The 17,242-nt window shown below is 38.6% G+C and overlaps 1 protein-coding gene across 1 annotated transcript in view; it reads left to right on the plus strand.

Annotated features, from left to right (window-relative positions):
- The first annotated feature begins 4,017 nt into the window (after nt 1-4,017).
- The window catches only part of ATP10B (ATPase phospholipid transporting 10B (putative)), a 60,544-nt gene continuing 47,319 nt past the window's right edge, over nt 4,018-17,242 (plus strand). The window contains exons 1-3 of the mRNA XM_027778743.2: nt 4,018-4,155; nt 8,995-9,288; nt 10,333-10,527. Of these exons, the coding sequence (XP_027634544.2) occupies nt 9,014-9,288; nt 10,333-10,527 (470 nt within the window). The 5' untranslated portion in view covers nt 4,018-4,155; nt 8,995-9,013. The remainder of the gene's footprint in view (nt 4,156-8,994; nt 9,289-10,332; nt 10,528-17,242) is intronic.

Raw genomic sequence — 17,242 nt, forward strand, 5'->3', positions numbered from 1 at the left:
TTTGTTTCAGCCAATGTATGCTCATGTGGCATAGAAAATTTTTTAATATTTAAAGTGAACTGTAAGTATGAATAAGAGTTCCTATATTATGGCTCTTATATTTCCTGGATAAGAGTAATAAAGGCCTGATTTCTGAAAACATCTGTATTTAGGACAGTACCTTCATGTGCATCCTCAAAACCACATATGTGCCAAGATATGTAGCTATTTCTTACAATGACCACTCTCACTTCTGCACTGGCCTGAAGCCTGCAGTCTTATGTCTGGAGCTATGTTTACCTGTCTGAAAAGACAGATGCACATAAACCATTTTTAAGATACATGGTGAAATTCACTGTCCATGTCTGGGCACTATATTGTAAGAGAAAGCTCAAGAACACCTCACTCAAAGTCATGAAAACCACAGATCTGGCTGCCCTTTCAGTCTGGTGTCTCCAAGTAGCACCTTGCCGTTTTGGATTTTGTAAAAGCTCTGTGCAAGTACCTCTTCCCAGTGTCTCCTCAGCTGATGGTGTGAACAGGACAAATGTAATTACTGTGCTGGAAGGTGGTAAAGATGCAGAAGCTACCTCTGCGTACGCTCGTGTAAAGTATAGTGGGCCCAAAAGTAGTAAGAATAAATCCCTGTAGTATTTGGGCATTCTGGCAGCAGTGATACTCATTGTAGCTAGCCAGATAATTTTAGTCTAGCTCTTTATTTAACTGAGCATGTAACATGGGAGACCTGAGCAAGCTCCTCATTCACAGAATGAAGCTCAACACAGCATCCAGAGCTGCTGTTTGCAAGTTGGAAACTTCCTTCTTGAATAATATCTGATAATCATCCTTGTCTGTATGACCTGTATGTCAGCATACGCTGAGAGCACATCTATTTTGAAACCAGTCTTAATAACAGCTGCAGCCCTGCAGAAGATTGTGCTGTCTGAACATGCCTCTGCACTGCTCAAGCTAAAGGAAAGTTCTGCACTGAAATCTAGTCTGTCCTCAGGAAAGAGTCTTATAATTAACCTATTATTGCAAGATTTTTGGATTTATTCCCCAAGGAAAGAGAATCTAGTCAAGACATGAAAAACATGTCAATCTAATATAATAATAGAATAGTGAATCCCTGTGGTCTAATGATGCATTAAATTTATGAAAAGCTCTTTTCTGTTTATCCAACACAAACCTGCACTCAAAAACATTATGTAGTTGTTAATCCATAATATATTTCTCTTGTCAGTTAAATGACAAGTCTGCAATGACCAGCTTTTTTTGAATGCAGCAGTTCTTTGGAGCTCTTTTTTTTTTCATTTCTAGCAACTTCTTTTCTTACTGCAAGTACTATTTCTCTACTATAAAGTGTTACAGTATACTTTTAGTCTGTGGTCTGTATCCTGCTAATCAATGTAATTGCCTGCCTTATTCTTCCCAATCTCCTTTCCCTTTTCCATTAGTCTTAACCACAAAATATTTTCTCTGAACTGATATGACTGAGGAGGAATTTCTATACAGTATCACCTAAGAATGAAAGAGCTTCCTAGCGTATAATTGCAAAGCAGATAAAGAAGTTTGTAGCTGAAATTTCTATAATACTCAGCTCAGTAATGTTTATCTCCCCAGCCAAACCTTCCCCAGAACAGCTCCTTCAAATGGATGCCACATCATCCATACAGGGCATCAAGAAGAAAAATTGCTGCAGCTTTCAGTTAGAAAATACAATAAGAGTTAAGGGATAATGGAGTGAAGTATTAGAGAAGGCTTGTGTTATTTAATGTCTTCTTGCCTTACAGGCAATGTAGAAATTAAAATATCAGGTGAAAACTTGGAAAGACATTTTCTTAGTTGTAGTACTTAGTAATGTCCACATCTGCATTGAAGTGCCACCACTGCCTTTTCTCACAGTCCTGACTTTCAGAAATAAGCTCCACCCTGTCTGAAATTTTGCCCTGAAGTCAAATTTTCAGAATTATCCAACCAGCTTTTGAAAATGAAGTATAGACCTTCTCTTTCTCTGATAGCTCTGAAAGTTGCTGCTTTGTATTGCCAGCTTTTAAAGTTGTTTTTACATATGCCTATGAGCAGGATTATTTTTCTTTTAATGTGGATCTATCATCTCCTTTAATGAACAGCACATGAGGCATGATTTTGTAAAAGTTTTTGTGCATATGCAGGAGAAACAAAATTCCTTCTGCAGCTCCTGAAGTCTGGGGCGCAGATCTGTAGCTGAGCCTGGCACTTGGCAGGAATGAGGCAACCTCAAAAGAGAAAAAGTTGTTTTCTTATTGCTGGCTTTCTGATCAACTTTCTTTTACAGTCACCAATATTTATTTTTTTTTTTTTTAATACAAGAATCTTCAAAAAAGACAGCATTTAAAAAGAATACTCATAAAGTAAGTGTCACAAATAATCCTTCCTTGTTAACAGCATTGGCAGGACTCTCTAATCCAGTCTGTCTCTACCATATAAAGTTTTCTTTAGTATTGGATGAGATTGAGCAATCACAGGGAAGATGCTGATCACATAGGCTACCTATGAAAATTCAAGAGGCCTTTCCCATTGTCAACATAAAGTGCAAGAGGAAAACACTTACCATCAGTGGGCTGTTGCAGCATCCCTTTTCCAATAAAAGGAAACATTTCCCAAATACTTTTTCTGGCTTAAAATTGAAGTACTTATGAAGAGAAGATAAGCTGAAAACAATTAGGAATAAAAATGCCAAACTCTACCAGCTGCATGCTGGGTTTTATAGTGTTATCTTCCCTTTGGTTTGTTTCTTGTTTAAGATATGTCTCAACAGGAAAGTTCACTTCTTGTATAAGAATGCCTACATAGTCCCACTATAGTATGATATATATAAAATAACAAAAAAATAAGCATAGGCCTGCCTGAGAGGGCTTGAGACAAGTACACGGTAGTTTATCTCTGATGTGCTGAACCATCCGAACATGTGGAAATCTGCACTTGGAAAGGGCCCTGTATCATTCCTTCTGTCTCTGCTGACCCAATATGCCTTTCAGCTCTTTTCCCAACAGAAGGAATATTTACTATCTGTTTCTCTCTAGTTTCCAAACATGTTCACCGTATCCACTGGATAACTTACGTTATGGATGCAGGCAAGAGCTACCTGTGAAAGCTTACCACAGTGTAGGCTAAATCATGAGCACACTGACTTTGCAGATGTTAAGGGCAGAAATGTAGCACTAGTCTTAAAAATGGTGACATTTTAATTCACTGATTAAATGCAGCAAGAAGAAAATAAATGAGGCTTTCAAAACATGAATGGTGGCCTTAGGTTTTAGGAGATATAATTGATGGCTGCTTGTTGTAATAAATACATCCCTGTTGTGTTCATTGCAGATGCAGAATCCTTATTCTGAGACAGGGTGGTCAATAGCTTTTCACAAACCGAGTATTTTTCAGGGTACGATAACAAAACCATTAAGTAGAATGTGTATCTTGTCCAAGAGTACCATGATGCACTCTTTTTAGTTAATAGGAGTTGGATATTTTAATCCATATGCAAATGGAAAAGAAAAAATTGTTTGGTGACTTTGTGCCTCACAATTGCTTGATGATGCAAGTTATCAAATTGCACCCCACACTCTACAGAAAGAGCATGTCAGTACTCCTTTTGTTGCAGAGAAATGTTTCAAGACCTTCCTGATGACAGTGTGAGTGACACCATTTTAATTTACAGCATCTTGTTCATTTCACTCATTCGTCAAACATCAGAAATATTTAAAACTTTCTCGGACATGCATTCTTCCATAACTTTATGGGAGAAGTGCAAAGGTTTTCACGCTTCAGTTATTGCTTCGCATTTCAGAAATTTTCATGCAGGCTTGTGAAATAATGTGACTACTGCACCTAACCTCCTGTGCTAACACCAGCTTACACATTTCTCATCTCACATCTTGGCGTAACTGGGTGTCTAGCTGACACGTTTCTGTATAGCTAAGTTACCTTTGCTATAAATAGGTAATAGTTTAGTCACATATATGTTGCTTGTCTTATTTTTTTTCCAAATGCAGAAGTTCAGGAATTGAGATACCTAGACGTGTTTTACCTTTTTTCCTGCTCCTGAGACCATAGTAGCTCCACTGGAAGGTCAAAGAGTGACAGAAGTTTGGACTGTGCAGAAGAGTGCCATTCCTAAAAGGAAGGACAGGATAGGTAAGGATTCATTTTCATTTCATTTAATGAATATATGTCTTTGGTTGTGGAAACCTTGAGGGGCATCTACACAAGGAGGCAGGGGACTTGTCCTAGGCTAGATTTTCCGATGTCTTCTCCCTGGAAAACCATGTGGGAGGTATAGATGTGAAAAAATGTGTCTGCCTATTGAGAGCTGCCCACAGTACATCCATCAATAATGAAACAGAAAGACAGAAGGAAAACAGTTTCTGGAAACTGAGGCTTTTTAGTTTGTTGATTAAGACTTCATGGGAATGATGGTAATAGCATTAATTGACTGCAACTTCACAAAAGACTGGAGGATGAGACACTAAAAGCTTATTCTGCCGTGACTATATAGCAATAGAGGGAAATTGTCACGGATATTTCTCTGGATGACTTACCTGAATAACTTCTCCAGGCTCCCTGGCACTTATTAGGTTTTATGGTTTTAAGGACATAGAGGGGCTCTGTTTGTCCCCTAGTTTGCAAGCGTGACAAGTGCTGAGCTGGGGCACAGCCACGTGCTTTCCTCGTATTTCTCCTCAGGTTGCACCTCGAGCAGTTACAGGGTAACTGAGCATAATCCAAATTTCCGCAGCCATAGCTGGTGCCTCTCTGGCATTTTTGACCTTATCCTGTGGAAAGTCTCAAAATCCCAGTCAGAAATAAAGCAGACCACTATAACTTGCTGAATGCTTTTAAAAGCAAGCATTTCTGAAGTGGCTTGCAAAGGGTAGCTTGGGCAATAGTTCTAATGTGCCGGCACTGGAATTAGCACTTGTAATCTGTATGCTGAAGTGGAATAGTTGGTAAATCCCAAACATAATGGTGTTGGAAATGTCTGCACCACCTTGCTCTTTCCCGTTCAGGATATATATATTGCAGTACTAAAGCTTCACTAGCTAGATGGAAGAAAACCAGTCATTTCAGTAAACATATGTTGAAAAAAATCCACACTTTGTGGGTTCTTTCAATGATATGTCTGTAAAAACATAAATCAAATGGGTGTGCACACATAAAATATTCTAGAATCACAGAAAAGGGATTTTATGAAGCTCTTTTAGAAAAAGTTGAGACAGATGTGTTAGATATATTGCCAGAGGAATGCACTATTTTTTATGGATTTTCTACCATACAGAAAGCACCTGGCATAACCCACCGAACTGTTAGTAAATTGGAACATTCTTGTAAGTAGTTGGCTGAATTATAGAAAACTGTCATTTTACAGAAGGACATATCTCTGAGTTCTTTCTTCTTTCCTGCTAGGTCATGTCCTAACACTGATGACAAGTTTAGGCTCCTTTTTATTCTTACTGAACTGAAATAATAACTGCTGTTTGCTTCTGCTATCTTTTCATTGGCAGCACTGAAATTCATATGTCAAGAAAGCCATTAGCTTGCTGCTTTGATTATACATCCAGCTGTAATTTCCCCCCCACCCCCCATATAACAGGTCCTTAGTTTTGCATGGTTTATGTTATGAAGTCTCTACACCTCCTGCAACACATTTAATTGCATGGTAGCACCAATCGGCCCCTCTCTTCATGGATATGGCACTGTTTATGACCACTGCCTTTCAAAGAAAGCCATGAGGAGAGGCTTGATCTCCAAACTAAATAAAACTAAGTCATTCTTTCATTGATTTTTACGCTTAGTTAGAGATGGGGTGGAGAGACAATGTCTTGAATGTCAAGCAGACTTGCCTAATTGTGATTTGTGAACTGCAGAAAGTTTCCTAGGGGAAGTTGTGGAAGACCTGCTACTATTTATGTGTAAAGCTGCCTTTAGTAATTTTATCTGCATTTATTTTTAGTAATATACCTGAAACTATTGCTTTCTCCCATTTGTAATGTCTAAGGAATTTCAGCCTACCTTGATGTATCTCAGATACAGAAAGAATTTGGCGCTCTGGTAGGTTGTATGTAACTCATGTATGTAGCTTTGTTACGTGCAATTTATATATATGTTACGTGGTTAAAGACATATGTAGTAGAGTGTGTCTCTGAGCCACCAAAGACTGCCACTCTTCCATCTTCTGTTCATATCTTAATTTATGATGTAGCTGACATCAGCTGGGAGCTTAACACCCAGAACAAGGTGGCAAAAGTGTCCAGACTTTAACTAGCAAACATGAGCTGCATCATTTCACTATAGCATTTTCATTGAGTGATCACTGTGCCTTTTTGGCAACTACCAACAGCTGAATTTCTGCCATTTTATTGTGAAATCTTTCAGCACCACAGATTAAAAATTATACTGTAAGGAAGTTCTGGTTATAAGATAGTTCAGGTTAAATACCATTTTCATTTCAGTCAAAGTACTCAATCATTTGGGCATTGCGGAGTGGTTAGTATGGATTACAGAGAGTCCTGTCTATGGATTAAACTACAAGTTTACTCAGTTCCGTGTGAAGTCATCCAGAGCTTTAGCTTGTGCGTGTTAATGTAGCACCTTCAAATTATTGATTTTCCTTAGTAAACAAGCACCAAGAGTGCTAAAATCCAGACACAAGGAAGCCTGTTTTCATGTCTGCTGTGCTTCCAGTCCTCTCTCATGTTAGTAGTTTAAGTCAGGTAACTTGTGGAGAAAAGGTTCCTGAGATCCAAATTGTCTAAAATCATTGGCTGTTATAGCTTGGAAGCTATAGAAGGCTTTCTTTCAGTTTCCCAAGCCACACTCCATACTTCTTATTGTGTCTAGGTGACTGTTTTTCCTAGCTGCTCAAACACAGTAAACCAGAATAAACTAAATGACACTACATCGACCTAAGAGACAGCTGCTTCCTGGCATCTTGACCCCAGGTCCTAAATGAAGCATTAATTTTCCTCTCCTGCCTATCAGCACAGTGCTCACAGTTCTTGAGGACCACCCAGGAACACAGCATAAAAGCAGAGTAAAGGAGAAGCTGATGCTCAGGTTTAGGTTCACCATATGTTCATCAGATCTCTATCCCTTTCCCATGCAGACCATCTTAGACTTACTGCATGTTGCCTACAGTTCATCTGCAGCCCAGGGTCCTGCTGCTTTCATTGATGTGCTGCTTTCATTGACGCTCAGCAAGCTCTGGAGATCGTGTTTTAAGTACACATGAAACCATTCTCACAACGGCAGCTGCTTTTTACGGCATTTCATCTTTCAATAGATGAATAGTTACTGCAAACGCAGTGAAGGCATCTAAAATTCAGGTATAAATGCTGGAATTCCATTCTGTGAGGCACAGCACAAGTAATGACAAGTTCTGTTAAAAACTCCTTTCACTTGCTTGTTGTGATATTTACCTTCCCTTGCATTTTCCCAGCAATTCATAGTTCCAAGATTCCTTACCAGGGCAACATGACATTAAGTCTAGATTCATTAGGTTTTGGGACTTAAGTTTGTATCAACAAAGCCAGTATTTCCAAGTTCCTGACAGGCACAAATTAGCCATTCTCAACATTGTAGAGGATTCCCAGGCACTGCTGAGCAACCTGAACTCTGAATTAAAGTGTTTTGAGCAGCTAGTGAGTAATAGTGCATGAACAACACTTACTGTTTGTTGCAGAAACAATGCACTGCAAATGTCTTAGTGAAATTCAGCACAGTATATTTTTCCCCTCCCAAGATGCAAACATGCACATATTTTTAAATATTATTAAGTTTTTTTTTTCCAAAGGAAGTCATTGCTTCCAGAAAAAGGTAGGCTTTTGGAAGAGGAAGATGAAAAGCAGAAACAAAGGACTCGCTGGCAATAAAGGTATAACTCATTTCAAAGGTTTAATGTATTTGAAATGTGATTATTAGACATGTGCAAACACCTACAGATATTCTCTATCTGCTTCAAATACAGCTGCTATTAAAGTTTAAACCAATTCTTCAGTGAATTAATCTAAATAACCATTGCATTTTATGTAATTTTTCTGTCTTTGCATTTCCCACAGTCTGAGTGAGGTGGGTTCAGTTCACATGTGTTGTTTAGTGAAACCCTGAAGCTGCACAAGGCCAGTGCCTTTTTCTTGTTTGTTTTTTTCACATCTCATGCCTCACCATTGGCAGGCAGCTTCCAGTCCTCAAACTCCTGCTGTCGGATTGAGATTTTACTGTGTTTACATTGAGCATAACAGCATATATGCCTGAGCTGCTGGAGCCCGAGTGTCCTGGGTGCTGGATTGCAATTGCAGTTGCAGATGCGTGAACAAGGCAGAAGACAAGTGTTCAATAATAGGATTAGTATTCGGAGATTTAATTCCTTTATCTCTCTAACCAATAAAACATCCATTGTTTTATTGCTGGCTGACATTTTCCATTCAAATCAAATTTCTAGGGAGACTTTGGAAAACTGTTACGGGAGTGTAAATGAGATTAAGCTGATGCTGCAGTTCTTTATTATCTGAGCTATTAAGATTCAACACCTGAACTGGTCCCTTTGTAAGTAAGTGTGAATAGAAAAAGTATTGTAAGAAAGTCAGGCATTTGAAGAAAAATGCCTGAATAGATTTGGTGGTGGGTTTTGACTGAGGAAAATGATACAGAATTTGTGATGGAAAAAAGCCATTGTTCACCTCTGTTAAATTGGCTTTATCTATATTTGCTGTTATAACACACAGAAAATAGATTTGGGATTTCCGCCCCCCCCCTGCCCCCCCGAGATAGAAATAGCTTTTTTCCATGTTGAAGATTTTGTTGTTATCTTTTATTCTATGCATTCTCTGCAGAAAGTGCTGAGTTCAAAGACTGAAGCTGCAATGGACTGAACAGGAGTATTGTTTGCTGCTTTATACCTCTGATAGCAAGACATGAAGTGAATTTTCTACCAGAATGGAATTGGTTTTCAATCCTTGTCATGCATTTATCTTTCAGCCTGACATCCCTGCTGCAAATGGCTTTGTCTGTGGACTCTGCTTTGTATCGTTGGCAGCGACTGGGAACTGAAAGTCCCTCCCAGACTCTACCAGAAACAACACCACTGCTGTCTTCTCTCAGTGACAAACCAAAACTCAACTTAAACAGATGGAGGATTGTGTTTCCTGACAATGGGAGACAGAGGAAAGACTGGAAACAAGCTTCTGTGTTCTATTCTGGAAACAAGATACAGACCACAAAATACACATGGGTCACTTTTTTGCCCCAAAATCTTTTTGAGCAGTTTCACAGGTAAAAAAAAAATTATTCAATGATACATGAGATATAAGAACTCTCTCTGAAACAGTGGTATCTGAGGGTGATGGAGAAGGACTGCTTCTGTAGTTGCCACATTAATAAAATTTAGGTGATGATTATTTGTAACCACATGTCACTCGATTCACACTGAAATGGAAATTTAAAGCAAGTAAACACTAAGTGTGCTTAACTGATGCTCTCTTGTTTGAATGCTGAAACAGTTTTCTATGTAAAAGTTTTTCTTTAAAAATTCCTCTGTTTCTGTGTTGTTTTAAGAATTTTGAAAGACATTCATTGGATATGTTGAGAGACCTATGAAAGTCTGCAGATTTCAGAGATTTATAGATTAATTTTGATACATTTTTAATGGCATGTAAGTGACTTTGTCTACTGACGTTAACAGTATACATGTATATGTAAGTGCTAGGTCAGGTTTCTTTCCAAGTGCTGGTTTGAAATTATGTACGCACCGAGCACAATGAATCATGTTGACAAGATGCCCAGGGAAATACCATTATGATAAAGGTAAATGAAATTTGTATATCCATCTCTAACTTTGAAATTTTCATTCTGTATATTGGATTTACACATTCATAATTTGACCTTCCGCCTGTGGAATCCTTCCTGGATTCCTGACAGGGACATTTCTATAATTCTGAACACGTGGTTTCTTACACCCATTCTGCTACATTGGTTTGTTTATTTAAGGTAATTTGGGGGGGTTGTTTGATTTTGTGCTTATTTTCAAGACTGAGGCAGTGGGGGATCATTAAAGAAGTTCTAACTCCTTAGAGATAAAGTATTTGTGGTATGTGGAAAAATGAAGGTAGCTGTAATATTATGAAAATATATCTCACAGGCTTTTCCAAAGAAAAAAATGGCATCTCAGTTAAGGAACTGATTAATTCATTCTGGGAAAGCAAGAGAAGGTTAGAGGAGTGACATGATTAATTTTCCTTTGATACAAAATGGATGTTCATTAAGAAAAAGACACATTCTGATTTCTGACTACTTATAATTTGTTTTCTACCTTTTCAGGCTGGGTAATCTCTATTTCTTCTTTCTGGTGGTTCTGAACTGGTTCCCACAAGTGGAAACCTTCCACAGGGAGATTACTATGCTGCCTCTGGTTGTGGTGCTGCTTGCCAGTATGATTAAGGATGCTATTGAAGACTATAGAAAATACCAATTTGACAAGACAATAAACTTCTCTAAAACTAGGGTATATGACAAGTAAGTAAACTAAAATAGTTTTTTTTTTCCCTGCATTTGATGTGGTAGGAACTGCTCATCTGATTTTGCAGTCCCTCACTGACACTTTGGAGTACAGTAAGTCTGGAAAACTGTTATAAAAGAGTTTTGTTCTGCCTTTAAAAATGCCTCAGTTATCTCACGTATGTTATCCTGATACCACTGAAATTTCATTTCATACCACAGCAGTGTATGCTGATATACAGGTTTTCATTCTAAGTTTCCAAACCAGCTTGCCAACACATGCAACACCCTCTCCAGGTAGCAGAAGGATCTGGAGGAAAAATGAAAGATATCCAAGTCTGGAAAGGATTACTGGGGCTCTTTAGCAACTGGAGCAATGTCTTTCAGATGTTTCACACTAAAACCATTAACACAAGAATTAATAATCTACTACATTCAAGTTGAAGCATAACCAGGAAATAAATTTTATAGGACCTCCAGTAAACACAAGTGATCAATAGAGCATGGTTTCACTTTGGAGATGGTACAACACCTGCAGTAAGCTGTGATGTTTGCTCAGTACTGACTCAGAAGGAAGAAATATTTTCACGTGCAACTCTTATTACGACATTTTGATTTCATCAGAGTTTCTTGTCCAAGTACTAACATGACTTGAGACTACTCAGCTTGTCACTGTGTAATGCAATAGATAGGAGTTTTCATTTTTAAAAGTTTAAATGTTTGGGTGTCTCTGTTTTCTCACCTGTCCTTAAGCCCAGGCCATAGAGAAAAAATTAGTATGGTTTGTACACATGTCATTAGCTCTCTTGGAAATTAGCCCTCATCTGTGCTGATGTGTCAGCAGCACAGAGACCAACGGGGAGGAAGAAATGAGAGGCTGGAAGAAGGGGTTCCTGGGTGAGAGAGGGTTGCTGCTGGTGTCCAGAAGCAGGGGGCCTGCCAGAGAAGGATAAGGCTGAGGGGCAATCGAGGTAAACTGCCCTGCAACCGCCGATATCTAATGCTCGCACCTAACCAGTCTAGGTTGGCTTGGTTTGGGGAAGTTGGGGTTGGTTGGTCATTTAATAATCCATGTTATGGTCATGAAAACAAATAGTATATAGAGGAAGTAAAACAGAGAAATACCATCTGTACTGAAGCTTACAGCAATCTTCTGCTGACTTCTGGGACACGGGGCTCTGCCCATTACCTTTGAACTTCTGGCAACGCCCAAGCTTACAAAGTGATTCTGAAACTTACAGAGTGAACCGTGAAAATCGAGCGGATGTTCTTAGCTTTGTTTCTGCTCTGCGTTAAAGCAGAGATATTTTGTGTGAGCGCAGTCGATGCCAGGGAAACACTCTGAATGGGGCCTCCAGGCATATGCTAACAGGAATAACAAACCATTCAGGATGCTTTTGTCATAGTGAGGTGCAGCCTCCCCAGCAGGCTCTAGGACCTGGTGCAGCTGAGTCAGGGTGATACCTGTTCCTAGCCAGGTGAAGACTGGCGTCGGAAGGAGAGGCAGCCCTGGGCTTCAGACGGCTTGACTCTTCTCTCTGCCACTTGGGAGTTTCTTTGGATTATTGAACTCTTCTAATTTTTTTGGTTTTCAACTTGAGGCTACTTTTTGAGAGGAAAACAAGATGTCAAGGAAAAGTGTTCCAGGCTGCTTCTCTAGGATGATATGGAAAAAACATTTTTTCAAGGAAACTTGCTGCCAATGTGGGACTCCAGATACTGAAATCCAAAATTACGAGCTAGAGAAGAGAGGAAAAGTAAAGAAAAGAAAGAAGAAAAATGAAAATAAACGAGTGATCATCTCAAATTTGCCCTTTGGAAATAAGAAGTCAAGGGAAAACCCAAACAGATACTATGACTCCAATAAAATTAAGACCACAAAGTATACCATCTTGACTTTCCTTCCTAAAAATATATATGAGCAGTTTCACCGCTTCGCCAATATTTATTTTGTGGCCATTACTCTGCTGAATTTTGTGCCAGTGGTGAATGCTTTCAAACCAGAAGTTTCTGTGATCCCAATTTGTGTTATAATGGCCATTACAGCCATTAAAGATGCTTGGGAGGACTTTCGGCGGTATAAATTAGACAAAGAAATCAATCATATGAGATGTTGCATTTACAGCAGGTGAGTTTCATACAGCTTTTCTTTTATTATCAAAAAAAGTTGGCTTGAGATCTTCTATCAATGGTAAGGCTTTTTGTTTTTAAAAAATAATAAATTACTGCTGGAAAATCACAGTGATTAAGTGAAACAGGAAAAAGTCATAGTGACTATATGTCACCTGGTATTTGCTCTGACAAAGGGAAAGGTATTTCTTTTTCTGTTTAAACCTGATTTTCAGACTGGAAAGGTAAGTTTGAGTGTCGTGGTATTGGTGTGGCTACCAGCCTCTTAAATGTGGACTGTAGTGAAAACAGGTGCTTAAACAGCTATGAGCACCTGGGCTCCTTAGGAATTTTCAGGAGGGCTTAATTCTATCAATATAAGGTAGCAGACAGCGAGATCTGTCATGGGACCTATTTACATTCTTAGATGCCAAGAAACCTCTTTAAAATGCAGCCCTTTGAACTGCAATTAGTTTTATATTCTACACCGTGGACTAGCTTTCAGCTGTATATTTTTTTACTTGGTCGTAGGTAAAATAGAACTGTAAAAATGCAGTTTAAAAATGGGAGACAGTAATATACGCCTCTGTTCAGTCATATCTAAATGAATTAAGTACACATGTCTATGCTCGCTTCTTCAAAACGTTTCATGACCTCTTGCTTTTAGGACTTCCAGAAGTTTGAAAATTTAGTTTTATGGTATCAAAACTGTTCTTTCAGAAAAGTAGAAAATTACTTCTCCCTGTTCAAATATCTCATCTGGGAGTCAGAAGTACAAAACTTTCCATCTCTGTGAATGTTGCCTGCCATCCCTCAAACTAATCAACAGTGGTTTAAATAATGTACGCTTTCACAGGCAAGATCTTGCAGAATTCTGGCTTTTATCACACAGTGCTTGTTTCTCTTGCATGTGTTTGTCAGGTTTTTACTTTTATATCCTGCTGGTTAAACAGGAAAACAATGGATTTGCTTGTCTGGGGGCTAAACTTACCCCCACATATCAATAATGACTTGTCAGAAACAAAATTGTACGGTTCCCCTTGCCAGCTTGTCTGAAAAACAGACATTTTACAAGTTTCTAAATACTGTTCATTTAAGATTTCTTCTCTTCCACCACCGTAAAGACTGTCAATAATTGTAGCTCTTTGGGTAGGGTGGCAAAATTGCCTTTTCTGCCTAGCTTCGAGATTGCAGTCTAGTTGGATTTTTCAGTGTTGCATTAGCCCATGAGGCAATGGGTTATTTGTTAACACCTGTTAAAACCACTGTGAAAGAGAGTAGGTGGTGCAGTAGGTACTAATGAATGAATCCACACAGGAATCTTATTTATTTCCTATTTATATAAATCAACCCTGTTAATTTATATCTGAAAGCTTTTTACTATGGGAATGTGAGAAGTTGAGAATACAACAAAACTTGTTTTGTGTAAAAGGAAAATGTCCATCATGGAATTACAGCATGTGTACAGATCCAGATTAAAGTTACAGCCTTGAGTACTTTCTTATGCAGAAACATGGCATGGGCCTGCCCTAAAATTGGTTATCCCATCCCATAAAAAATACTTTGGTCTATGAATAAATCTTTCCTAGAATCATGTCTTTCACCAAAGTCTTATGGCCCAAAAAGGTGATGTAAGGGAAAGGAAAATGAGACCTTCAGACTATGGCATTCATCCTGTCTGAAAAAACTGTGGGTAATTACAATTGCCATCAGATCAGTAGCTACAGCTTATATTATCATGAATAATTTTAATCAGGCTTCTGTAGTGCTTTGGGAAGCTGATATTTCTCGTTCTTCTTGCTAGCTGCAAAGACATCATTGAAGAGCATGATGTCTTCTAATTTTCTTCCTTATGAATCATCTGCTCTAGGTAATTTTTTAACATAGGTGAAAGTCTTTTTTAAGACACTGAAAACTGTGTTAATCTTGTGCAGAAAAAAAATCTTTTTTAAAGGAGTAATTGATCTTCCATCCTGAGATGAAAGTTTACTTAGATTTTAAGAGTTAATCTTGAAGAGTATATTGTCTTTATTTCAGATTTTAGTAACAGAACTCTGGTTCCTATTCCAAAAGAAGTATGAAGGCAGAACAATCATTTCCAAATGCTGAATTTCTCCAAAACTTTCTTGAATACTAGGGGAAATGCAGTAACTTGCCTTCTTTCAACATAGAGCAAGGGAAATTGAATTTCAATAGGCTGCCCTGTAAACACGTTTCTTCTAATTTTCTTTTCACAGAGATCAGCTGGAATGGGAAATCTAGTCTGCTAGTCAAATGAAGGAAAAGGCACTTCAAGCAGTGTATTTAAAGAACGTTTATTTGAGAAAATGGGAGAGAATTAATAGGCATGAAAGTGCCTTGGGGAGCTGCAATAACTTAGATCTAGTATTTGATTGTTGAGATTTTAATTTTTGAACCAAAACTTGGAATCATAATAATTGTATACAAGCTGTTGTGCTGTCAGAACAAACTGCACAACACTAAACGAAGAGAACAGAAAATTCAGTTGCAGATGGTACAGACCTTGTTAAATTTCCTCCTTTCTCTTGGTATTCCTTAACATATACTTCGTCTGATTTTAAATTTTCTAAGCAAGGGGGCTTTCATTACTAAAAAAAGTAATTCTCGAAGCATTTTCTGTGGTACTATGGTTTATTATCCCTTTTTAATTGCATTTAAATTCCTCAAGTCACCTGTTACCTGGTATCATGCAACCCTAGTTATTCTTTGTTCATAACATTTAATTACAAACGTCAAATACGTGTGATTTTTATCATGTTCATTTTGCTATGCCCAGACACCTTTTAGCTGAGAACTGTATATAGATTACTCATTCCACCTTTCGTATCAGTTAGTCCCTCCAAACCTACTGTGGCTACTTTTCTCTGAGCTCTCTCCAGTTTGTCATTAACTTACAAGAGGGGCCAGCACTGAATGTAACATACAAACTTCTACGTGAATGTCAACCCAACGGTTGTTAAAAGCTATTATTTGATTTTCTTGAAGTTCTACAAAGTTCAAGGAATTATTATATATGTAGTTAATATATGGCCTGGATCTGATATACCCCTAGGATTAAGCTATAATGGTCTGTAAATACTGCATAGCATCCAGACAGTTTTTTACATCAATTTTACACTTCTGGAAGATTTAACCTAATTTTTTCTCAGTGTTTCAATAGGTAGAAATGCAAGGACTATGCACAGTTCAAGATGGCACAGCAACACACTTGAACTGAATGCATGTGTCAAACAGCAGCAGTCATAAAACCACTAACGTGATTTCAGTTATTCACATTGCTTTAATTGTAAGCACCTAAACTTGGATATCATAGATGGTGACTCAGAGAAGCCTAGTTTATATGCTTTGAATCATCCTGTGGAGCTGTTGGATAACTAGGTAAGTCAGCAGGCATCCTAAATGAGATAGCCTGGTTATTTTTTCCACAGAAAGTTCCTCTGTGTTGCTTTCAGGACCTGAGGTTTTCAAGTAGTTCCTACAGCATCAATCTCCTCTTCCTCTGTAGGTCTGCTGATGGCTGTGATACAAAAAAATCAGGCTGGTCTTAGCTATGACTCTTTATCTGCTTAGTGTAAGGTTTTAGAAATTTTTATAAGATTTCTGCATCGGCACTAGCTCTGGGTTAGTCCTAGAGCAGTGATGTGGAAATAGGGAGAAAAGAAAGAACTCCTCTCTGTGTTGCACAAAGTCAGAATTGCCAACAGCTGAAAAGCTGGAAGCAGCTTAAGCTAGAATCACTGGTTTGAAAGAGAAAATATTTCAGTCGACTGAAGCTTTGTAACTTAGTATTGTAATTTCTCTCTATGACAGCAATGGAGATCATCTTGCCTACAGGTTACTGTATATATAGTATATATTTTCTTAAAATTAGGGAAGCTGGGTAATGAATGTGAAGGCGGTCTTTCTGTTTCAACCTCTTTCATACGCTCTGATCAGCTGGACCTTCTGAAGGGAGGAGAGATTGCACCTGCCCTGGATGCTCCCAATGTCTGGGAGAGCAGCTGGGGCTGGCCAGGGGCACAATGACCAAACGGAGGTCAGTGGCATCTGGAATTGAGCAGAGAAGGGTAGGGAGCGTGCTTGAAAGTAGGAATTGACCTATTGTCAAATCTCAGAAATGAAAGAAAAAAGACAGCTTTTCTCTGGACACCAGAAACATCATATGCTGCTCATTCAACCCAGGGTGAACCTGAAAGTTTGTAAAGTAGAAAGCGGGACGAGAGGAAAACACCATCCTACCAAGGGTGCAGTAAACAAGAAGAGATTCGTTGCCAATGCTTTCATTTAGAGTCTTGCTCAGCAGCACTGAGTTTTCACTTGTTGAAGAGCCTTTTTTTTCTGCTTTATTATTTTTGTTTCCTAACAAAGCATAACTTTAAAGACTGGGAGGCTGACGGAAGTTTTAGTGGGTTCATTTGAGGCACCAAAAAAGAGAGTCTAAAGCCTGTGGCCTGCTTGAAGTCCCACCACACTCTCTCAGGCTAAATTGCATTCAGTATTCTTGGGCATAGCAATATCAAGGCTTCTACACCTCAGCAGTGCCTTCTCTGAACGGTGTCTGAATTTCATCAGGTGGAGGCTGAAGAGGATCTCCTGGAGAAAG

This window comes from Falco peregrinus, chromosome 8, assembly GCF_023634155.1.
Source record: "Falco peregrinus isolate bFalPer1 chromosome 8, bFalPer1.pri, whole genome shotgun sequence".
NCBI classification, from domain to species: domain Eukaryota; kingdom Metazoa; phylum Chordata; class Aves; order Falconiformes; family Falconidae; genus Falco; species Falco peregrinus.